At 41.7% G+C, this 26,026-nt stretch overlaps 1 protein-coding gene across 3 annotated transcripts in view; it reads right to left on the reverse strand.

The window, feature by feature from the left end:
- ADCY9 (adenylate cyclase 9) overlaps positions 1-26,026 on the reverse strand; it is a 125,862-nt gene that overhangs the window by 99,375 nt on the left and 461 nt on the right. For all 3 annotated transcript variants that reach the window (XM_063098753.1, XM_063098754.1, XM_063098752.1), the window contains exon 2: positions 24,132-25,866. In XM_063098753.1, the coding sequence (XP_062954823.1) occupies positions 24,132-25,824 (1,693 nt within the window). In that variant the 5' untranslated portion in view covers positions 25,825-25,866. The remainder of the gene's footprint in view (positions 1-24,131; positions 25,867-26,026) is intronic.

The following is a 26,026-nucleotide window of genomic DNA, read 5'->3' on the forward strand; positions in this document are numbered from 1 at the left end:
TTTCTTCTATTAAGAAATAAAATAAAGTGTTGTCAATTAAACTATGACATACCATTAAATTATAAAATGCGTCCTGATTTGAGGGATGACTGGAAACATCTTAGTATCATGACATAAAGAAATACAAAATTGGAAACAATCTAAACCTCCAACAAGGGATATTTCTTCAATAAATTATAGTACACCTCCATAATTAAACATTAGTCATTTAAAATGATAATATAGATGTAGGTATAGATTAACAATGGAAAGATATTCATGACCTATTCAGTAAAAAAGGAGATTATAAGAAGGAATACTTAATATGACACCATTTTGTCAAAAGATAATTATTGATATATCCCTGCATTGAAAAAGTGTAAAAACCTTACACCAAAACGTCCAAAATGGCTATCTTTAGGTGGTAAATATTTATCTTCTTTTTGCTTATCTCTCTTTTCTAAAAGTTAGACCACATACATGTTTCTCTTTTATAATAAAAAAAAAAAGAAAAGAAAAGAAAAGAAATAAGATGTTCACCCTCTTGCCATGTGCCTAAACATAGGGCTTCAAAAATCACTCATTCCTACAGCTGCAATATTTGCAAAGAGACAAAAACCTTGAAACAATCTAAAATCTCAAATAGGAAATGGTTAAACCAACAATGGTACATTAATTCAAAGGAATATTATATTCTCCTTACAAATAAAAATATGTGAATTATGCAGATGCGTAGGAAAATCTAAATAAAACAATAACAGAAAATTAAAACACAAATTATTCGACATCAACTTTAACCAAGAAATTTTACCATCTGTATCCAAGAATATGAAGAAGTTACAAAGTCTGACAAACGGGTCATTTATGGCAATAGATTTGATAGAATTATGTGTTTTGCCTTTTCATTTTTTTGTACAAAATTAGTTTAATAGAGGCAATAAAAAAAAAAACCTCACTTTCAGAACCACTGCAGTGTTTGGTAGGCCTCTAACATAAACTTTTCTGGCATGTTTACACACCAATTTTACACTCCAAAAACATTCCACAAGGCAACAAATGGCCAGAAGAGAGCACTTTTCCCCCTTGCGTCTTTTCTAAACTCCTGCCTTAATTCACAATTTTGGGTTTCTATTACCTGCTCAACTAAAAAGAAAATCTCACGTGGAAATGCCCATATTATGGGGAAATGGAGCAAGAAGTTTCCTTCATCTCCATGTGTGTTTTTTTGTGTGTGTCTTCTGGTTAAGGAAAAACATTTCCAAGTTCATAAAAACAAGAAACTAAAATTAGAGAGACGAGAACTGAACCTTGACTCACGGTAGGGAAAACATTATTTTTAAACTGAGAAATATTTATAGGGCTGTGCTTTATGAAAAAGGAAGAAAGGCGTGCTAATGTATGTCAATGGCGTAACCCGGCTGGGGACCAGGGAGGCAGGAGGAGAAAATGATCTCAGGGCACACGTATGTTCCCTGAACTGCTGGCACCTCACATGTATCTTCTCTCATGCAGTACAAATTAGAACTAATAATTATAGAGCACCTGAGAAGTCCACTTAATATTAAAGAAAAAGTTGTATGCTGCTCACACCAGACCACAAAGCCACCTCCTTCTGTCGCCTCCTGAGAACCAGGAGTGGCTCCTAATTCCAGGAGAGCCATCCACACACTAGACACTTCATCATTCTTGCAGAACAACTAACACTTTTCAAGGCTCCAGACAAAAGTTTAAGAAATATGTTTGTTATAAGATTTTTTTTTTTTTTTTTAAAGACACATCGGGCTGGCCCTGTGGCTCAATCGGGGGAGTGTGGCGTTGGTAGCGCCAAGGCCACAGGTTCGGATGCTATATATGGATGGCCGGTGCACTCACTGGCTGAGCGTGGTGCGGACCACACCGTGCTGAGGGTTGCGATCACCTTAAAAGTCAAAAAAAAGACACATCAGTGACACCTAAGCCACTTAACAGGTGCCTATTAAAGGAATAAATCTCTGCAACGTGATAAAACCACATCCATCTTGACATTCATAGCCCTGCTCAGAAACCTGCAGGAGTACTTTACCTGCCACCACATCAAGCCTAAATCTCTGCTTTCATTCACTCCCACCCACACGCTCACCATCACAGCCCATGCAGGTAGCCACCACGGGGGGCTGGGGGGTGCAAGGGCACTGAGAGTACAGAGGTGGTTTGGGTAAGGGCTGAAAGAGGGGCCTAGAGAGCACAGGGAGGGGAGGCCACGTCACACAGGGGGAAGGGCGTCAGGTCAAGGGATTCAGGGAGGACTACCCTTGGCCTTCGTGGGTGGGGATGTGAGTTCCAGGCACATCATCTGCATGAGGTTGGGGGAAGTGGAGAACTGGGGGGGGACACATGAAAAAGCTGAGTTGGTTGAGGGTCCAATGTCACAGGTTTCTCCTAGAACAAGCACCTAAATTTTAGTTTTAAAAACACTGCATGTTTTAACTAAAGTCACAGCCACTCATGCTTTGCATCCCTAAGAACCATTTTCTTTTTTCATGCCCCCTTTCCTCACTAACAGAAGCCTGCTTCTGTTTGGGGGATCTCTCTCAGTCACACACACACCTTCCCACTGGCTCAGAAAGGACACACACACACACACCCAGCCCCAGTAGATAGAATAGGGTAAGTCCAGGTCAATGGACTCCACTCCTTTTCCCACTGACAGGTGAGGGCAGGGCACATGCCCAACCCCAGCTAAAGGGAGCTTGGGAACATCTGCTAATAAAATAAGACTTACATTGGAGGAAAAGGCTCTCTTCTTTACTGGATGTCATTGTGTCACCTGGAATGGCTGCAGCCACCTTGTGCCATGAGGGAAGACATCTCCCACATGGCAAAGGTGGCAGAGAATAAAGACAGAAAGTCCCTGGGTCCTTGAAAATGCGATCAAACCTCTGAATCAATCAATCCTGGAACTGCCATACTTCTTGTGGGATGAGATAATAAATTTCTTTTTTTTTAATGTTTAGCTAATTTTTGTTAGGTCTTCATTCCCTCACAGCCAAAAGCATACTAATCTATATAAAGTGCTTATTTTGTTAAAGCTTAAAATCTGGAGAGAAATCACCAATACATAAGTTTGCTATTTGTGTTTGATACAAAAGTAAATGTCTTCCCACTGGTATGACTATCATCAAAAAGACAGATAATAACAAGTGTTGGTGAAGATACGGAGAAAAATGGAACCATCATACATGGCTGGTGGGAATATAAAATGGTACAGCCCCTTTGGAAAGCAACCTGAAAGTTCCTCAAGAAATTAAACATGGAAATACCATATAAGCCAGCAATTCCACTCCTAGATACATACCTAAGAGAAATAAAAACATATGTCCACACAAAAACTTGTACACTAATGCTTATAGAAGCATTATTCCTAACAGTCAAAAAGCAGAAACAACTCAAATGTCCATCAACTGATGAATGGGTAATCAAAACAGATAAACAAAATACAGAGACAGAAAGTAGATTAGTGGTTGCCAGGGGCTGGGGGGTCTTGTGGGGAGGGGCAAGTGACAGCTAACTGGTGCGGTGTTTCTTTTTGGAGTGATGGAAATGTTCTAAAATTGAGATGATGGACGCAAAGCTGAGTGAATTGTACTTTTAAACTGATGGACTGTATGGTAGGTATGTTAATTATATCTCAATAAAGCCGTTTTTTAAAAAACATAAGTGTTGTCATGGGTTAGTAGTCATCGTGTTCCAAACACAGCCAGACAAAGACACGTACAGTTTGCAGGACCCCACCAAGGATGCTCCTTTGACCTAAGTAGCCACTGAACTCAGATCTTTACAATACTCACGCCTACTCTCAGCTTTCAAACCGGTTTAGCTGTAGCCAAATAAAACACACATTTTTAAAAATCTTTAGATGTTTGTCCATTTGCCAACTGGTTCATTAGGTGCGAACTGGCGCCAAGTGGTGACAATCTGCTGGTAATGCCCAAAGGCTGTCTGGCTCCTGGAGTCAAAAGAGAAGGTACAAGATTCCTAGCACCCAGCAGGCACTCAGCAAATGTGTGTTAAATGCATACATATGGGAGCAACACCAGCCAAGGACAGGCAGAGAAAGCAATTCGTGGTCAGGGCAGGAGGAACCCACTTGCAGCAGGAGTTGGCCACGAGCTCCCGCAGTGAATCAGCAGATGAGTATTCCATGTGGGATTCCAACCCTAACTCAGTCACACGGAAGCAAACAGGACTCTGTCCAAGAAGGAGACATCCTTTCACATCTCGCAGGATCAGACCCTCTGAGGTGGGGCCGAGACAGCCCTGTTTTGGATCAGACGATGGTGATGCAGACTCAAGCATGAAAAGCACTTGCCTGGGGACAAGCCATGCAGTCCTTCCACTTGTCAACGTCCAGGGATGACCAGCGGGTGCCAGTGCTATGGTGATGTCCTGACATCCTTTCATCTATTCCAAACATTTTTTTTTTAAATGCACGGAGTACTTACTGTACCCTAAAAAGTTAAAAAGACTCTGTGAGCAGCCTGAAGAAGTGTGCTATACATAGTCCTGCAGTGCAGGGAAGTGTACTCTGATGATTGCTGCGCTGGGACTGCCAGGGGTACAGGGTTGCCACTGGGAGTGGGGAGGGTAAAAATGCAACAAGAAAAGATGAAGGAGGAGGGGAACAGCAGCAGGTGCCTCCAGATTCTGACCCGAAGTTGGAATGAAAGCCAAACCTATCAAGACAGAAGACGTGACACAAAAGAAAGAGAGGAAGAGAAATTGCCCCTCTAGTGCTTTCCACAAGGATCAACAGAAACTGTGTGCAGAATCAGCTGCATCCTGTGTGCTACAAGACAAGGAGCGAGTGGCTGAGGGAATGAGACCTTAAGCCCTGAGGTCAGAGAGCCTGTCAAATGTGACACATGACAACCTGCAGTGAAGCCCTCCAGGTTGGGAGTCCACAAGTTGCCCAGGATTTTAATGAAAAAGGTCACGCACATCTCAGATGACATGTGCAGATGACACAGACCCAGAAGGATCATGAATGTGAAGAGAAATTAGTATCCAAAAAGAGCCCATCAAAAATAAGTGAGCAATAATTCTGCATACCATCGAGGTGTTTTTAATCTGTTAGATTCTGGTGATCAGCCGTGTTTACAAATGTGGCCAGGAAGTGAGAGAGGGAAATCTAAGACTCAAGACCCAACCAGGTAGGCTGCAAGAGCTCTGAGAAGGTGATTATTCCATGTCCACACGCAGCAGCTCACTGAAGGTGTCGGTTCATAAAAGTGGAGCACCAGGACAAACACGCTCAAGGCCACGCTATCCCACCCTGCACTTGCCCTGCCTTTCTCAAATGAATTTTAATAACCACTGTTGCTTTTCCTCCTCATCCTGCTCTCTGTAATCTGCCTGATCTCCTGACTGCTCTACCCAAATCTCTCCCTTAGGGGCTACTAACCAAACTTGGAGACTCATCCTTATTTTTACTATTCTGTACCTCTGAGATGGATATCGCTGCCTACCACCTCCTCACCATAGCCACGTTGATTCCACATTGAGATATTCTCCCGGTTCTTTCTCTAACCCTAGATGACTGTCTGTCCATATAACATTAATACAAGATCGATTTACCATAATCTGTGTGACCATTCCTGAAGGGGTCCTCTCAATGCTTCCTTATTTGCCCCTGATGAATTTCCCCTCCTTCCAATTCCTGAGAGTTTGCCTGATCAGCCTTATTCTAATTCTGTCTGTGCCTCACGTTCCACCAATGTATAGCCTTTACCTGGACATGATTAATTTGAAACCATTTTGACTTTATTTGTAAGTATTTCCACATATATTTTCATCCCTTATGAAGTGGGGGGATTTTTCTTTGTTATGGTGAGGTTTTGTTTAGTATGCAGATTTGTTTGTTTCACAATATCTTCTCTTCTTTAAGGACAGTGACAGGGAAGAGCTTGGTGGTGTTTACTCTCCGCAGTGCCGGGAGACACTTGATCTGGTGGGCATAAGTCCTCAGTCCCTGAGGAGATGCGCCAACTATGATTTCCTCAAGACCCTTTGCTCAAATACTACACTCCTCGCACAATCTTGTTACTGCTAATTAGGCTTCCCAGATATCTTGGTATCATGGAGGAAGTGCCCTGGGCATTAGATATGAATATTCTAGCCCCTGGAAAAGTATACCATGTTCCCCAAAGCAATCTAATACAATGGCACCTGGTTTATGTATCAGTCTCATGGTTAGCATGAATCAGTCTTCCTAAATTTGCACAACTCTAAACACTGACAGAGATGAAGATTCTGAATGTCCAAAATTGTGCCTCTGATCCCTGAACTTTGGTGTTCCCCCAAGGACCTCTGTGCCACTCAAGAGGATGCAACAGCACCGTGCACCTCATCCCACTCTGCTCCAAAATCACAAAATCTCTACTTCCAATCTTATCTTTCTAATCTACAATCGCCTTGTAACTACAATATATTCTATTTCATTGTTAATGTTAGTCTGGTAGGCTTTAGTTTTTATAACATCTTCATTGAGGTATAATTCACATACCATGCAATTCACTCATTTAAAGTATACAATTCAATGGTTTTTAGTATGTTCACAGAGTTGTGCAACCATCACCATAACCAATTTCAGAACATTTTCATCACCCCAAAAGAAACCCTGTACCCATCAGCTGTCACTCCCTATTTCCCCTCAGTTTCTCCAGCCCCTGGCAATCACTAATCTATTTCCTGTCTCTGTGGATTTGCCTGTTCTGGACATTTTATTTTAGTGGAATCATACAATATGTATGTAGCCTTTTGCATCTGGCTTCTTTCACTGAGCAGGATGTTTTCAAGGTTCATCCATGCTGTAGTACGCGTCAGTGCTTCATTCCTTTTTATGGCTGAATAATATTCTATTATATGAACATATTGCATTTTGCTTATCCATTCATCAGTGGATAGACATGTGGGTTGTTTCCATTTGGGGGCTGTTGTGAATAATGCTGCTGCGAACATTCATATACAAGGTTTTCCATGAACGTGGTTTCATTCCTCTTGGTTTTGTACCTAGAAGTGGAATTGCTGGGTCCTACAGTCACTCTGCGTTTAAACTTTCGAGGAGCTGCCAAACTGTTCCCGCATTCTACAGTCTACATTCTACATTCCCACCAGCAGTAATGGGGATAGTCCAGGAGGTTTCTAAGACAAGGACTACAATTTATTCATCCTCGTACTCAACGATGAACATGTACAAACACGGCTTTAAAAGAGAAAGCAAGTGAAGCCTGACTGCAGAGTTAGAGAGCACTTTCCAGAACAGTCTTCCCCTGATGGGATCCTGACGTCCACCATGGGCTCCTTTTGTCCCCTGGAGAAGCTGCCCCCACTTGCCCTGAGTTGTTTTTGGTTTTTTTGTGTTTTGGGGGTTTTTTTTGGCAGCTGAAAGGTACAGGGATCCAAACCCATGACCTTGGTGTGGCAAGGCTATTATCTAACCAACTGAGCTAACTGGCCAGCCCTACCTGAATATTTTTACCTACCTTCCTACAGGCTCAGACAACATTCTAACAAACAGCCAATGGAATCTGCTGGGACCCTTCAGGTCCAAAGGCTGTCTAACAGCCTTGGCAGTCACATGTGGGTCATCATGCAACCTGGCTGCCCCTGGGCCATCCAAGCTGCCCCACAAGGGCACCTTTTCACGGGGACCATTACACACAGGTGGGGAGCAGTGCTACCTCCCGGGTGGGGAATCTGCCCAGGATCAGCACTGGGGCTCACCACTCCCACCCTCTGGCCATTTCCACCCCAATGTCTCAGCAAACAAAGGCTGGAGACCTTGCCGACCCTCCCCCATTTAGCCACAGAGGGACCCTGTCTCTTCCTTTGCTCTCAAGGATGTACTGGTTTTCTTCTGATTTGAAACTTAGTTTTCTCCTCTTCTAACCTAAACAACACTGGCGCTTGAGAACACAAACACGTTTACATACTATTTCTTCTTATAACTACATAAAAACAAAATGAAAATGAACTATGAACCAATGACCATGTTTGGGAGTTGGGCTCTTTTGGTAGCCAATGTTTCCTTTCAAAGCGTTCTATATTAAGGACATGGTGTGGGAACATGGCTGGCGATGGAAAGTATCCCACAGCCCTGTGCTCTAAGGACAGCTGACAGGCAGAGAGTGTCCCCAGCAGGCACAGGAGGCCCGTGGGTTCACTCAACCCCACGGAAACCAGAGGGGAAACCTAATTTTACCACACTGTATTTAGACAGTTTAAATTTATGTGAACAAGAAAGTTCCTAGAGTTGTTTGGGAATTTTTTTTTCTTTGCTCGGTATTTAAATAGTACTTGTTTTTAAAACTTGCCCTAGATACTGACTGTTTATCTAACACACAATTCCAAAGTTGCCAAATCCAACGCAAGTTTGAAGGGAACAGCCAAAACTCAAATGCTTATCAAAGAAAAGTCTCTAAACTATTAAATCTACATTATAATTTTATCCTAATCACAACGCTATTCCAATTTATAGTGAACAAAGTAATTATTTCGATCAAGATAGCATAATTCAAAAAAAAAAACATAAAGAAAGAAAGAAAGGACAGGCTGGTTAGCTCAGTTGATTAGAGCATGGTGTTATAACACCAAGGTCAAGAGTTTGGATTCCCGTACCAGACAGTGCCAAAAAAAAAAAGCATAATTCATAGCATTATCTATTATCAGCTTGACTCTAAACTTGTAGGGTGTTTTCTGAAATATCCGACTGCCTGACTTGACTTTATACAGGATCCTCCTTACAAATTTCTCATTTTAAAAGAGGCAGAAGCTTGCCAAAAATATTAAATACAGAGTTACAATAAGACCCAGCAAGTCCACTCCTAAGTACATACTGAAAAGAACTAAAAATATGTACTCAAAGACTTGTACACAAATGTTCATAGCAACACTATTCACAACAGCCAAATGATGTAACTAACCCTGTTGGGAAAATAGAATAATTTAATCAGGCCTCCTTGCCTTAGGTCAGGTTGGGGATGGTGCCGCCCGGTGCACTCTTTGTAAGCAAATTTTGTGTGTGTGTGTTTGTGTGTGTGTGTGTGTGTGTGTAGTGTGCATGCGTGGCACTGCAGCTTGGCTGTCATCTGCCTCAGGCATCTGCACCACACGTGGCCTTGCTCTCCAACCTACGGCTTCCAAGGATCTTTTTGCCAGTTACCTAGCTCATACACCTGCGTGTGAGGGGTCTGGTGACCCAGCCTGGCGTGTGAGGGGTCTGGGGGCCCAGCCCGGCAAGTGAAGGGTTTGTGACCCAGTCTGGACAACAAGCTTGAGGGGTCTGTGAGCTCCAGACCCAGCCCTAGCTCTACAATTGGCCCAGTCAGCAGGATTACAGGCAGGTAAAATATCTCAACAATTAGCATAGTCGGCAGGATTCCGACTAGCTCTACAAACCCAAATTCCATCAACAGATGAATGAAAAAACGAGGTCTATCTGTACAGAGGAAAATCAGGCAGCCTTGAAAAGGAATGAAGTAGTGATCCATGCTACAACCTGGATGAACCTTGAAAACATTATGCTAAGCCAGACATAAAAGGCCATATATTGTACGATTCCACTTACATAAAATGTCCTAAGGAGGTAAATCCTAGAGATAGAAAGCAGACTAGAGGTTGCTGGGTGCTGGGGTTTGTGAGAATGTAAAACAATTGCTTAACGAGTATGGGGTTTCACTTTGGGATGATGGAAATGTCTTGGAACTAGACAGGTGTGATGGCTGTACAACATTGTGAATACACTAAATGCCACTTAGTCACTTTAAAATCAGTAATTTTATGTTATATGAACTTCGCTTCAATTTTTTTTTTTAAAGTCAACAGAGCAACAGGAAACTGTAGGATCTTAGTGGGGGGGGGGAAGTAGCAGAATATGAACCCTTAAAAAGTTCCTAGGTAAAAAAAAAAAAAAGAATAAACAAACAAAAAATTCCTAGGTAGAGCACAAGAAGTCCGACTTCAGCAGGCCAGCATCAGAGAAAGTTTCTAAAAGCAATCAGGAACAGCTAAAAAAAAGGCAGGATCAGTCCTGCCATTTAGGCTGGGAGGCAAAGTGGGTCAAGAGAAATCCTAAGAAATCCCTACCTGAGACAACATTACAGAGACCATTACAAGAAACGCCGGTCTCCTGTGTCTGGGCACTGTATGAGCAGCACATGGTGGGAAAGGCTTCACTGAGCCCCTGACAGGCGCAAATGCATTTTTAATCTGTTAAAAGGGGAAGATAGGCGTGAGAGTGCTGCACTCATGGTTTGAAATCAGCCATCACATTCATTAACATCTATTCTGAGAGGTGAGTGCACATTTTGCCCACCAGACATAGAATAACTAATGTGCGTCTACGTCCTCACCCTGCTTTATTTTTCTGCACAGCCACATCACTGTGGGACACTGTGTCCAGCTTCTTGTGTACCTGCTTTCTGTCGGTCTCTCTTACTGCATTGCAAGTTCCCTGGGGCAGGGGCTTTCATCACCATGTGTCCCAGGACCGAGAATGGAGCCTGGTCTGTGTTTTGCAGATGAGCAAAAGCCTGAATCCAGCAGCACTTGCTGGGTGCCTACCCTGAACCACAGTCACAACAAGCACCCCTGTACCTCAGGGTCACAGCCTGGGGGTGGCCCTAGACACTGTGACCCTCTGAGGTCAGGGCTCCAGGAAGCTCTCATGAAGGGCAAAGTGAGCACCCAAGATCAACAGCAAGTTCCACTGGATATGAGGGAGGCTGCCTCCGACTCCTTCCTTCAAGGCAAAGTGGGAGCTGCTGAGATTCCTACCACAAGCACATGTCTGGCGTGAGGTTTCAGCATTTATAGAGCACCCCCTTCCTTACAGACTGCCTGTGGGGTCACATCAGATGCATGGGCTTCAGCACTGGTGACAACGGGTTTTGGGGAGAGGTTAGTAGGGTGGAAACCAACATTCAATAGACACCTCCCTAGTGCCAGATGCTTGTATGTGCATCATCTCATTTAATCCTAACTCAAACCCTTAGCTTGGAAGTCTTGCTTCCCCAAGAGAAAACAGATGCTCAGACTGCCATTTTTTAAGTAAACCACACACCATTTTAAAGTAACTACATATGGACCACTTTGAAAATTAAGATGCTGACAATCCATGCTAGGCAGGCTGCTGACCAGGCCCTGCAGCAAGGGCAAACCTTCCCGAAACAAACGATGACAAACTCATGCAGCTACAGTGCTCCCGAATGTCAGGTCACTGGATTCTTGGGATGAAAATCCACACACACAGCTTCAGTTTAAGTCAAAGAGGACAATACCTGGCCAACTCTTCCCTGGCAGTGTGTTAGAGAACACACAAAATTTCTATACAGTTATTCTTACCAGATGTTTCTTGGAAAGTCTACAAAATACTTACCCAAAATTCTAGTGAATTTTAATAAAAACCAATACTTCCCTAATTTAACATTCACATTTTAGCTTTACAATATAACTGGTTATAGGGTTGGCTGGTTACTTCAGTTGGCTAGAGCACAGTATTGTAACACCAAGGTCAAGGTTTCGGATCCCCATACCAGCCAGTCACACACACACACACACAAATATATATATATATATAGTTATATAGTTATATAGTTATATATAGTTATATATAGTTATATATAGTTATATATAGTTATATATAGTTATATATAGTTATATATAGTTATATATAGTTATATATAGTTATATATAGTTATATATAGTTATATATAGTTATATATAGTTATATATAGTTATATATAGTTATATATAGTTATATATAGTTATATATAGTTATATATATAGTTATTAAATGAATTATTAACTATAATGAAATAATTATAAATTATTGAATCTAATGTATAATTCCCATTTTCTATTTCTACATATGCAAAAGAAATCTACTTTTGGTGGAAAACATGCTCCATCTACTGAGACAAAATTTGATTCAAATTTCTTTCTCCTCCTCCCCTTTAAAAATATACTAAAAATAACTGTAATATCATCTTAGTCATCCTGAACTCAAGTATCTAGCAACCTCACTTATTCAGAATATAGCTGACAACCAAAAAAACTGCACAAAGACTGAATTTTTAGTCCTTGAAATCAAACTATATCTGCAGGTTTAACAAGCTTATTTGTGGGTTTTTTAGCCAGGACCAAATTTGTTACAGGAAAGCATACTAACAGCTACATAAGCTGACAGCAAGAGAGCAAGCAGAAAAATTACCTTTTAAAACATAAGAACTGGAAAAACAGAGCAATCTCAGTTTATTTTAATTAAGCAAAAATTCCTATTTTTACAGGGAAATTGCTGTATTAGTAAAAGCCAAATGACAAGTAGTAAAAACAACCAAGTATTCAAAAAAACTAAATTTTATCTGGCATATTTCATTTTTATGAAAGTAAGTGTTTTATACATTTCAGAAATGTAAAACCAAATGCTTAGACTGCCTAAAACAGGAAAACATCTGATTGACTAAAGCAGAAAATCCTCAGCTCTTCAAAACTCAACCATCCAAAAAGACTATAAATGGTATTTATATCTAACAACATATCAGATGAAGTTGGCTTCACATTCAACCCTAAAGCCCTCTATTAAGGAACTGGATGGGGGAAAGAGAAAGGATCCAAGAATTTAATATTTAGTCAACCTGGAGCAAGCCTAGAAAAGAGGCTAGCTGTTTAAAAAAAATTTTTAAACTAAACTGATTAGATGGAACCTTTACATCAAATTATAATTCAATATTAAATCTCATTTAATCATGTCTTTCAGGAAAACTTCTAAATGCTAGTGAAAATAAAATGGCTGAATTTTAATCAAGGAATATTATGTTAAAATAAAATACTTTTTATCTTAACAGTACAGGGTTTCTTTTTAGGGTGATGGAAATGTTCTAAAATTGATCATGACGATGATCGAATTGAATTGTATACTTTGTAAATTGCATAGTACATGAATTCTATCTCAATAAAAGCTTTACCAAAAATAAATCAAAGAATAGCTTTAAGTTATCATCCAGGCTAAGAACCTTGTTGATATTCCTTGTTCAAGAAAGCTCCACACACCATAAGCAATGCTGTTGAAAGAATAGAAACCTTACTGCAAAAACTGGAATATCTCCAGGGAAATATATGGAATTGGAAATTTAATAGCTACTAAATAAAGTAACATCATGACCAGAGCTATGAAAGCAAATATTTCCATTTGAACCTCAAATGGCAGAGGGACAAGGTTGCTGTCTCAGAATCATCAGCTTTGAAAGTGTTCGTAATCAGTTTCTTTGGGGAGCCAGAAGGAACCCAGTGTTAATTAAGTTGTTCCAGCTGAGAAATTCACTGTGAAATGTGTTAGAGACAAGAAAAGTCCTTTGAAATTGCTTATTTGCATGGTACTTTCAAAAGTTTTTAACCTTCTGCAATTAGTTGCACACTGAACAAGCCACTTTAGTCCTTTGCAAACATGACTCTGGCAGGCTGTGAATAACAGTTCCTCTCATGCAAGCTACAGTGTCACAACCGGGGTATTACTGAGGTGAAATTCTCTATCAGGTCAAATGACACACATGCCTAGTGACAACACTATCTTTTGGAACCAAATCGAGTTCTGCCCTTTCAACTTCATTTCAACAGCTGTGCAAATCACAGCTAATGCTGCATTACTTTCTGTGAGCTTCTTTGCTGTTTGTTAGGAAAGGATAAGAAAACCATTGAGGGAAAAAATACCATGTTCAAATCACTAAAGAAATGGAAAGATGTAAGTGAGCCAGAGAATAAATGGAGGAGCTATTTAATCAAAGACTCCGGACTATGCCTGGAATACCTTCTCCACCTGGCCACAGGCTGTCAAAGGAGGAAAAGCTTTAACATCTGTTCATCGTCTGAGCAAAAAGGGAGTGCATATAGAGAAGTTCAGGAGAGTCAGAAAAGAAAAACTCAAGAGATCCAGACACCAAATCAAATGTTCTGCACCAGCAATTTTAATTAAAAAAAAAAAAAAAATGCTTCTGAGAGGGAAAAAAAAGAAAAAACCATTCAAAACCTTTTATAAATCCTTTATAAAAACCAAGAGTTTCCTTTCAACATGGTAACCTCTCATTTCTAGTTACAAGATCTAAGGGAGACACTTTCCAGGTGCATTAATTTGGGGACTGCTAGAGGACTAACGCGTTCCCTGGCACACCAGATATATGGTGAGCAGATTCTGGAACTCACTATCAGGAGCAACCAAGGCCTTTATTATTGGAATCATCAGTAAGAACATTATTAGTCCACTATTTGCTCTGTTTTACTAGTGAAAAACTTGCCAACACAGTGAAATTCATTTCATTGGCAACTAACCTTCCAATCTCTCTCCAAAATAATGTTCAAATGGCAATTAAAGCACATTTTTAAAAAGTGTATTCACATTTTCTCTAAGCCATTTCAAAAGTGTTTCTCAAACTTTCAAAATCAAATGGGTTCCTCTAATGATATCCTGATATAGACAACAAATGTGATCTTAAAAAACCATGTGCAATTATACTTCTAGAACTCAATCCTATTTATTTATATTTAAGGAAGTAAAGAATCCTTTAGAAAGTTAAGAATCTCACACACACCCTGCAATTTAGTGGTTTTGTAAATCTGAGTTCTCCTGTGCTAAATCTGTCTAAATGAGTGTTCATAGTTTAAACAAACGGACAAAGGAGAAACCACTTCTTCTTATTAAGAACGAGCACTATTTCCCAATCGTATGAGAATCTCAGCTATTCTTAGACAATGGATGGAATCTTAAAGCACATCTAGTTCAAACTCTACAGTTTACGAATATGAGAAAACTGAGAACCAGAGAGATTAAATTATTTGCCCAAAAGAGCTTAACTTGTTAATGGAAAAAACATCTTAAGATGGAAAGCTAGTCTACTAGAACAAATTCATTTTTACAAATGAGATAAAAGTGCTTTTCTTTTTCTCTCCCTGCCCCATAGTTTTTAGACAGCTCATTCACAAAATGAAAATTAATGTTAATGACCATAAGAAGCAGCAGCATTTCCTCATAGGGAAGAGAACTCACTTATGAAGTTACAGAACACAATATAAACCACACTTTAAATAGTAACACTTAATAGGGTAAAACTAACTGAATCAATATGCAATAAGCCCTTTTACTTAAAATGTCATAGCATTAATGACACGTTGTATATTAATATCCATATACAAGAAAATAAATCACATGCACGTGGGTTTTCTTCCTCTCTCCAAACTAGATTGTTAAAAGATGAAGTTAATATTTCACAAAATTAAATGATTCAAAAGCTTCTTTAAGTAGTACATTTTTCTTTGGAAGAGAAAAAAAAAAAGAACAGAATTTAATAGCATTACATAAAAATCCTGGAAATTATGCACAAAGACTATACGGGTGTTTTGCCAAAAAAAGGGGGGGGCAAGCTGGTTTTTCATGTGCATAAATGATAATCAAATAAGAATTATCAGGAGCTACGATATTATTAAAAATAAATATACTTCTTGAAATCACCATTTTAAAAAGCTTAAAAATAATTGCCTAAACTAAGCCATTTAATCCTACATTTTGGGGGCCCTAAATAAGCACTCGAGTTTTCCATCCTCAGGGCTACTGCCCTCCAGCCTGTGCAGCCCCAGGTCCCAGCCTCCCACTGCAGCGCCTCGGAGCCCACGGTCCCATGTGTCCACTGTCTGGCCACCATGGGCCTAGTTCACATTCTCAGGCACTGTGCATTGGCCAGCTCTCTTTACCACCGCCTCCTCAAAAAAAAAAAAGGTCCAGACCCTACTGTGGCCTCTTTTTAATGAGCCACTCAACCACTCCTGGCAAAGCAGTTGTGGCCTTTCCTCAACCTTCTGGTCTGCTCTGTGTAGATGTTTGGGGTGTGGTTTTGCACATACCAAAGTGCTCACGTGTGGAGCATGAGTAGTTACAATATTCACTCACTCATTCATTTGACAAATATTACTAAGTGTGTATTATATGCCTGGCTATATTCCCAGTGCTAGGAATACAGCAGTAAATAAAACGTGAGAATTCCTGCCCTCAAGACACTTACATTCCACTGGGGTAGAGACAGATCATAAACAAAATAAGTAAGTCAAATACACATGATGTGAGATGGAAGGAAGAGTGGCCGAACTGTCGTTCTAGGAGGCACTGTTCTGAGCAAGGTGCTTATGAAGGGAATGTCTGGAGTCGGGCCTTCTGGAACCTTCCACAGCTATCCTGGGGGATGGGGCTTGCTGGGCTGGGGACCCTCCTCAGTGTGCAAACAGGTAATCTACATTTTGGTTTAGAATTTCTTTCTTTTTATAATTCTTTATCACTATGTACCTGCATTCACAGGCACCTGTCCCTCAACAGGCATTAGTGGGAAGATACTGTAGAAAGAAACACTGCATTGCTCTGTAACTGTTGATGGGAAGGATGCAAATTAAAGCTCCCAAAGAGCTTGAAGATGCACAATCCACTTCTTCTATGACATTATTCTTCATGTAAATATGCATATACTATCAATTTTCTTTTCAAAAAAGGAGAGGATAAACTTTAACTCAGTCTCTTCGAATAAACATATCAGAAAAACTGAATTAATGAGATTTTAATACCTATAATTTCTCTACTCGTTAAAAATGTTGCTAAATGAGGATGAAAGCTATCAGAAACACTGGAGTTGTATGAAAAGGACTCAGGGGCCAACTGGAAGGAGCTCCCACAGCCCCAAGATGGGATAATCTGAACATCAAAAATAGGATTCTGTCATGGAATGAAATGCATCTAACAAGCTAAATCTAAGCATTTATACTGATTCTTGAGAAAAGGCATTGGGCAACTTTGGAGGATGTTAAGGAACCAAGTCAGTCTGAAAACTGGTATATGAAGGGAAAGACCCAGGCAAATAAAAACCTCTAAACATACACGGTTCCCATGATCCTAAGATTTCATGACAATTAAAGAAAGTTGTAGTTTTTTAAATACCTTTAAAGAAAGGTATAGTTCAGCCATTGCTGGTGCTAAGAAAATTGTCCCCACTTTCAATAACACTAGCTAGTAGTGAATCTATTCTCTACTGAGAGTTACTATGTACTTTCCTAAATACTTAATGTGTATTTTCTCACTTAATCCTTACAACAATTCTATGAGGTGGGTACTGTGTTTTCTAACACAGTCCTTTGGGTTTAAATACTGGCTCCACCACTTAGTAGCTCTTTCTGGCTATGTGACCATCACAAGTTACTTAACCTCTCTGTGCTTCAGTCCCGTCACCTATAAAATGGAGATAATAAGAGTCCCTACCTCCCAGCCCTATTTGTAATACGATCAGTAAGTCTAACGCATATTTGTTTCAGTGATTATTTAATTAGTGTCTACTTCCCCTTCTATGCTGAAAGATTTTTATGAACTGTGTAAGAAAAAGTAAATGTATGAACTAAAGTCACTTGCTACTTCCACAATAAATTTGAAATGTCCCCAAGAGGGCAGGAGCCGTGGCTCTATCTACAACACCTACTCCAGGCCTTGCAAATGGTAATAACTCATTTAATATTTAATGAATAAATAACTGAGTTTATGGTAGGATATGGTGGAGTTGAATAACTGCTCTTGTTCAAACTTCAGCCATTATCTCCAGGCACTGTGCACTGGCCAGCTCTCTCCACCACCATCTCCTCAAAAAAAAGAGGTCCAGACTTGCAAAACTAAAGATTTTTCCCATAATTCCTCACCTATCAACGGCCACATCATCTCAAAGCTCTGGAGACCTGAAGCAGCCCAAGAACACTACTGCCTGGCCCCCCTGAGGGTTTCCAGTAAAGAAGCTGCCGAACTTGGCAGCTACAGTTTAACCAGGGCAAGCTATCAGTGTTGTGTATTTTGGACACTTGCCCTTTTTAATTTGAGAAACTGACACAATCACAGTCCCTGGTGTGTTCTCAGTTTCAGTACCAAATTGTACAAGATGTGCACCAAACAGAGTGTGGGGGAAAAAAACAATCTTTAGTGAGACATAAAACGTGACTAACCCAGTGGAAGAGTAGTCATTATTGACTGAATGGTTGTTGTGATCGAGTTTCTATGCTAATAAGTGCTTTGCTTGAATGATCTAGTTTGATTCTCCCAACACCCTTCTGAAAGAGGTACTATCATTCCTATAAATTGTAGAGTCCCTAAGTAGTTTGCCCAAGGTCCCACAGTTTAGAAATTAGAGAACTGAGAAGTGAATCAAAATGTATCAGAAATAAAACCCATAAACCTAACCACTAAATTACACTATCAAAGAGTAAACCCTTCAAAAAAAATCTAGAAAAACAAAGTTGATGGTCTTCATCATGAACTTTGAACATCAGCAGTACGTATGTGGCAGAATCGCAAAGGATTTTTAAGGATTGTGTAAGATAAAGTAAATGTATGAACTAAAGTCACTTGCTACTTGTACAGTGAATGCAAAACGTCTGTCTTAATTCCAGTTTGAGTTATTTCATATACCTGAGAACGCATGTTGGCGGGGTGTATATAAAACTCTCAGTCTTCCTGTCTCACAGCTTAGGGAAGCGGTTCTCAAAGAGGGGACCCTGAGACCTTTGCAGGGCATCTCTGAGGTCAAAACTACTTTCATAATAACACTAAGTCGTGATTTGCCTTTTTCGGTGTTGGCATTTGCAGTGATGAAGCAAAAGCCACGGTGGGTAGAAATGCCAGGGTCTGAGTATGCATCAAAGGGGTAGCACCAAACCAGTCTAGTCGTCAGTGTGTTCTTCACCAGCACACACTGGTGCAGGCTGCAAGCCAAACTAGCCGCTCTTCTGATGGAACGTCACATACTTGACCTACAGACCAACTGTGGTCATTCAGACTTAAGCACTGATAGATCATTCCTGGAAAATGGATGAAATGAGCCTGTCGCTTCAAGGAAAACAACTGACAGCATTTACTGCCAATGACAAAATCTAAACTTTCAAGTAAAACTAGAATTTTGGAAAACTTATATCAGCCACTGTGAAGTTGTCATCGTCCCACTATAAGACTTTACTGATGTGCATATTTCAAGAAACCCATATTTTCCATATGACCAATGCATGATGTTACAAAATCACACCTGGGTAAAAGATTCATTCAAAAATCCCATGCGGTTTACTATAACAGCATACCAAAAAAAAAAAATGATAATAGAATTTCAGGTTCCATATTGCAACTAACCTTTAAGAAACCACCATTTGTTGAGTGTTGGTCCAGTATCAAAGAAAACGATCCACAATTATCTAAAAAGGCTATTAAAATGCTCCTCCATTTTCCGACTACATATCTCTATAAAGCCAGATTTTCTACACATTCTTCCTTATATTGTAAGAGACTAAATGCCAAGACACTTAAGAAAATCCAGCTGACATGTTTAAAAACGGTTAAATTTGTTACCACAACTTTTTAATAGTTCAGTTTTTGATCCCCGTACTAGTCAACTGCCAAAAAAAAAAAGTTCAGTTTCTGATTGCTGTAGATATTAAAGAGATTTGCAAAAATGTAAAATGGTGCCCCTCTTTTCACCAAATTTCTTTTTACTTTTGAAAAGTTATTTTTTAAAATATGGTTATTTTTATAAAAATATGGTATTTATGTTCACATGCAGTGGGCACAATGGGTTTATTATTACTTTGAAGTGAATTAAAGAGATATTTTTTAAACTCAGTTTGTTTCAATTTCTAATATGGTAAGTATCAATAGATAACTGACATAAACAAAAACTCTTTAGCTTCTAGATAACTTTTAGGAATGTAAAGAGGTCCTGAGACCAAAAAGTTTGAGAACTACTGGTTTATGGGAAGGCTATCCCTGATCATTCCAGTCCCAGAATTCCACTCCATTCTCAACTCTGTTCCTGTTCCCCAGATTTCTGCTGGGTCAATGCTACTGCCACAACTGCCACCACAACTGCCACTACAACTGCCACTACGGACTGCCACCACAACTGCTCTGCCTCCACTGCCATCATCAGCCTCTGCGGGGTTTGATGTTCCCGCCTATTCTAAAGGACTGGCTGAGCCTTTTCCCTCAACTCCGTAGAGAAGATGCTGGGCATTTTTTACAGGTATGATGCTAGCAAATGGTGGGGAAAATGCAACAAAAACTTGATTTCCAAGAGCAAGCATGTTTTATAAAGCACTGTATTCTTCCCCAAACCTGACTCAAGTTTAGCCACAGGTTGGCTCTGCTGGCACAGCTCCCAGGGACATCAAGAAGACTGGGCAGCCCCAGCCACCTACTGAGGCCAACGCTCCCTCTGACGAAGCCGGCTCCTTCATTTCTGTTCTGCAGTGACCCCTGAGCCTGGCCGGTCTAGTGTTCACATGTCAGTTCCCTTCCTGTTTCAAAAACTCTCATCCTAGGGCCGGCCCATGGCTCACTCGGGAGAGTGTGGTGCTGAGAACACCAAGGCCCCGGGTTCGGATCCTATATAGGGATGGCCGGTTAGCTCACTGGTTGAGCGTGGTGCTGACAACACCAAGCCAAGGGTTGAGATCCCCTTACCGGTCATCTTTAAAGAAAAAAAAACCAAAAACTCTCATCCTGTTTTATAACTCTCTGCAGTAAGGCAAGTTCTTGTTGGGAAGGGTCTTTAGGTGTCTCATATGCAAAGTACAAATGATGCCCAGAGCCAAACAGACAATGTGCTGAGCTCTCCCAGTGGTCAGCAGCCCCCTCCCTCCACCAGGAGAGTGGACCTGCAGAACCCCAATGAGGAATGGGCATAATCTCACAGGATGCAAATGCCAACAGAAACACCAGCACTGAAATCACCAGCCAACATGGGGAGGAGCATTTAGGCACACACAGGCTTAGGCACACACAGGCTTGTGGACACCCACTTGCCCGAACACAGAACATTCAATGTTGCTTCTTTTTTCAAGATTATTATTCCACAGCAAAGTACATGGGCGACACTGACTAGCAGGTACAAACAGTTATTATTTGAACCAAGCTGGCTAGTAGACAAAAACCCTGAAACTTCTTTACTCACTTGCTCCTTTTTAATTTTTCCCTTTCTTGTCATTTTACCTGAAAAGACTACCTTCCTTCCTCCTTCATTCCACCAGTGATGCAGCGAATCTCATCCTTCACTTCCTTTGCCAAACATCAATTCTACTCAAAAGCTTGTCTTCAGAATTAACAGCTGGGTGCTCCATACTGGAAGCCATGCAACTTGGTCCCAAAGAGCCTGAAAAAAATCGTCACTGAGGGCTGCCTGAGCATCAATTCCGCAGCTATCTGTGGTCTCTTATCCCAGCTTTCTAGCCAAATTTTCTGCTTCATAGTTTCTCTGCCAATTGCTCCCCGAGAGGTTGCATTTCCACATGCACAAGACACCCCAAGAATGCAAGTAAACAGGGAATCTCCAAGAGGGGAGACCGAGCTGTCAGTGACAGGTTAGCACCACAGTGATGAGGATTACATGCTTAGGTGGGGACAAATTATCCAAGCTACCAGGGGAAGGGAAGCACCTGATCATGCCACTGCACCCAAAACTGGCACTTGGCTAGGGTTCTTAGCTGTCAGGTGACAGGCCCGTGCTGTGGGGAAAAGGGAGCCCAGACTTCCAGCATGGGCCAGCTGTTGGCAAAGACTAAAACATAAAGAGTGCTTCAGCCCACCGTCAGTTAGGAGAATGGCCCCAGATGGCCAGTAGTGCCACCTATTAGAAAAGGAAAAAAAAAAAAAAAGGCTAAGGTTTTGTTGACCAAAGTAGCTTGTGAGTGATGGTCTGCCCCACTGCACAGCAGGGAGTCTTTACCTCAGTTGCTGCACAAGCCTAAAGTCTGGCTAGGGGAAAGTCTTTTACTTTTTTAAAATTTCTGCATCTAATAATGTGATAGCTACAAGATATTCCTTTCTACAAAGACATAATTGCTGGTGTTGATTTGGAGTGACGGAGCATCTTTGTTCTGTCTTCCTAATATTTACGAGGGGAAAAGAAGGTGCCTGTAGCTGTTTTCTAACAGTTTCACTTTCTGTCTTTGTGATCCTATATCTGTGATAGGAAAAACCAACAGCTCTAGATAATACTCCTGACCTTTTTTCCTTGTGGTCCAAGGCAGAACAGAACAGCCAGGACGCCCTTGGGTCTAGCGGTTCATCGGTTTAGCTAAACCTATCTTTCCCTACATGCACTACCAAAACTTTTCCGTTATACACTGCAAACAAATTTAAAGAAAAAGTTTATCTAACAAATTTACACTATTTGAGGTTTAAAAAAAAATCAACAAACCCACTCTAGCTTTTTTTTTTGTCAGTGTCTTTGAGATCCTTGACCTATAAATTGAAAATTAAATTACCAATGAATTAACAAAAATGGGTATTGCCAAAGATTCAGTGACTTGGCGATTTCCAAACCTACTTCCTAAATACAGTTTTATTTTTTATTTTTAAAATGCAAGTAATACACCATACAAGGTACAACTTACAAAATTGCTACTATCATTGTCCTTTGGCCCATCATATTTAATTTAACAGTGCGCTCAGCTCCATTCTCTGGAATCTGTCTCATAATCCCTGAGGACAGAGTCCTAAAAATGCCAAAACATTAAGCAGGGGTTACATCCACACCCCACTTCACTGACATCTTCAGGCTCAAAAGCAGACGCCATCCTCCTAAACAGAAAGTCACTTGTCAGGGCAGATCGTTCAAGTGAACTGCGAAGTGTAGTTTCAACCTTGTCAATGTTGCATTTAAAGCTCTCTAGGTCAAGGCAATTCTCAGGTGAAAATATTTTTCTACTACATCCACAAGTTCTTCAATTCACAAAATGAATATAATAAAGAAGAATCAGAAGAAGGATAAAGCACCCTTGCCAGATAACAAATAAATAAATAACGTGGGGAACTCACATCGCAAGCCAGAGAGAGAAAATGCCACTTGAGCATATAGGATTATTTCAAGGCCGACAACCTATGCAAGTCCTAAAACTCAACCACTCCACCTCTGATTTAATCTACTACTTTTCCTTCTGAGGATTCCCTTTCCTGGAGCTTTTAAGTATGTAATTATGCAGTGTGTGGGCACACAAAATACAATACAGCTTTATAAATGTAGGTCTTTAAAAATCAATGTTATTTTCTTTACATACTTCCAAAGTAGATGTTCCCCTTAATCTGGAAGATTTTACTAAAACATAAGGACGGTTAAAAAGACTAAGGGGAGTGGGTGAGAAATGTAGCAGATTACTCAGAATCCTTATATTTGGTCCCATTTATATATACATCAATTCCCAGACCTCAAAGACTTTTGTCCTATATCAAAATAAGGAAATAAAATAAGCAGCAGCCCAGTAAAAACATCAAGAATAGCAGTAAGGAGTTTAAACCCAAGGACATGGGGAGGGGAATATAAACACTCCTCTGGGTGCATTTCTCACTTTCAAATCACCCGGTGGCTTAGGTTCAGTGTTCTAAAATGTATTCAGTGTTCAGCATATGTGGTAAGAAAAATACCATGATAATAAAGGATCTCCACATAAATGAAAGTTGAAAGCTGAAAATGCAAACATTTTTAAAAATGAGACCCAGGCAAAAGGCAGTGTGCACTTGGAGGCATATAATTCCATCTAATCCTCAAGAGTCCTGCAGGGCAGGGCTGACTTCCCCTATGTTGACGATAAGCAAAGTGTGGCCTAGAGAGGAGAAAGGTTTTATTCTTCACATTTTTGTAAAAAGGCATAGAGAAATGTTTGGGTGGGACGTAAGGGTGGCCAAATGAAATACAAAGGCAATTTCTTTAAGTGCTCAAAAATTCTGCCTTCTGAAGCGCTGGGAGACCCTTACATTCATGGGACATGGCCTCAGAATTTCAGAAATGTGGACAGCTGACTGGTTATGCATGCATTTTCAAAGTTCTCTTTCCTTCTAAAGGTCTCACACGGGTCAGCACCACTCCAGTGTCCCTTTCTGCAGTGTGAATAGATCTGAGATATTTGACCACTGGACAAAAAGTCACACTGATCCTGAGATTCCCCCTCAGTAAGGTATCCCGAGATAACTGAGCTGCCTCCAGACACTGGTGCTGGAAAGAGATCTTCTGTCATTGTTGTTTAATACAAACAGGATCAGAGAGGAAGATGACGAGGCAAAGAAATGCACATACCTTTCAACTGGTCAGCAACCATGCTCTGGCCAAGGCGCTCAATGACTTTCCCATCTTCCATTTCGTACCGGTCATCTAAATATTTTGCAGTAGCCTCGGAAATGTGAACTTTGCCGGCCACTCCCAGCTGCTCCATGAGATTGGCCAAGTTCACATCATTGGACCACACGTCGAATTTAAACCTCCTCATGCCCAAAATGCCACACAAAACAGTCCCCGTGTGCACCCCGACACGCATGTTCACCATTTCTTTCTTCTCCTGGCAGAACTGCTCGATGGCTTTTATCATGCCCAAGCCCATTTCAATGCAGCAGTAGGCATGGTCTGCTCGGGGCTCAGGACACCCTGCCACACAGTAGTAACAGTCTCCCAGAGTGCTGATTTTCTCACACTTGGTCTCCTCGCAAAGCCGGTCAAAGCGACCAAACAGATCGTTCAGGAGACCCACCAGGGCATGAGCGGACTTGTTGGCGCTCATCTTGGTGAAGCCCACGATGTCTGCAAATAAGATACTGACTTCTTCGATCTGCTGCATCTTAAAGGGGCGGAATGCTATGGGAGCTTTCTGTATGGAAGACTTTTTCTTCCTGCTCTTGGGGCTCGAGGTGGCATGCCTCTTGACAGAATTCTCGCTCTCTTCATCCCCCTGTTTCATTAAGTCATCAGCAATGATTCTCGGCATCACAGAATGAATCATCCTCTCTTTAAGGGCTTTTTCTACTTCCAGGTCTTTTCCGTGCATAATGGACTGCCCCACCTTGAGGAAGGTGCTCCTGGACCTCACCTGAGACATGATGAAGAGGTGGATCCCGATGGCGTGAATGCAGACGTGGAGCAGGGCCCTGCTCAGCAGCTCCCAGTGCAGGGCGCCGGCTCCAGGAGACGGGAAGCAGTCTTCGTCCCGGAAGTGATAGCCAAAGGTCTCAAAAAGAACAGAATAGGCCACCCCCAAACATAAGCTCAAGTACAAAGGTAAGTGCATGACGGTGTAAAGCAAAAAGAGCACTTCGATGCACATGGAAAAGCTCCCCACTTGAGATAAGCAAGTGTCTGTGGGCCTGGCTGCGGGAGTCTGATTGGAGCTGTCAACGCGTCCTGAGAAAGGCGTCAAAACCTGAAACTGCGCAGCCAGGGTCAGGGCGAACACCAGCAGGGTGAGAGCCAGCGAGGTCCACGCGTAATGCCGGGCGTACAGCTTGGTAAAGGTAAACAGAAAAAAGCCCCCACACACTAGGAGGAAGCACAGGGCGGGGGCGACCATGACAATCAGCTTGGATCTCATGTGCACAGCAAAATAGATGCTCCAGAGGAGGCAGGCGAAGCCGATGTAGAAGAGCGCGTAGCGGAACCGGCGCTGGGTCTGCGGGAAGCAGCGCTCCAGGCAGGCCTCCTCCAGGTTTACCGAGTCGAACTTGGGGTCCCACCAGCGGCTGGAGGCCCTCTCGAACAGCTGCGGCAGCTTCTTCTGCCTGCGCAGGCGGCCTCCGCCGACCACTCTCCGGGGAACGCCCCCGGAGTCCCCCGAACTGCTGCAGCTGGAGGAGATACTGTACTTGCAGTGCTTGGGGTGGCTGTTGGAGGACAGCTGCTTGGGGTTGATCTTGACTCTCACGCTGTTGCTGTCTCCGCTGGAGTCGCAGCTCACCTCGGTGCTGTGGTGCTGCAGCAGCTGCTGGTGGGGAGGGGAAGCCATGTTGCCGCGCTCTCTGAGCCCTCTCGGGCCGCTCCCTCGTACCTGCCGGGAGACAAGCGGAGTTACTCGGTGTGTCTGCGAGGAGTGTGGCTGTGCTAGGAGGTGGCTCCGGCAAGCGGCTGCCAGAGGCACCGTATGCTCGCGAAGACTGCCAATACAGGCGGTCGACGTCCCCCGTTCCCACCTCCGCGGCGCCCCCGGA

This window comes from Cynocephalus volans, chromosome 6 (genome assembly GCF_027409185.1).
Source record: "Cynocephalus volans isolate mCynVol1 chromosome 6, mCynVol1.pri, whole genome shotgun sequence".
NCBI lineage: Eukaryota > Metazoa > Chordata > Mammalia > Dermoptera > Cynocephalidae > Cynocephalus > Cynocephalus volans.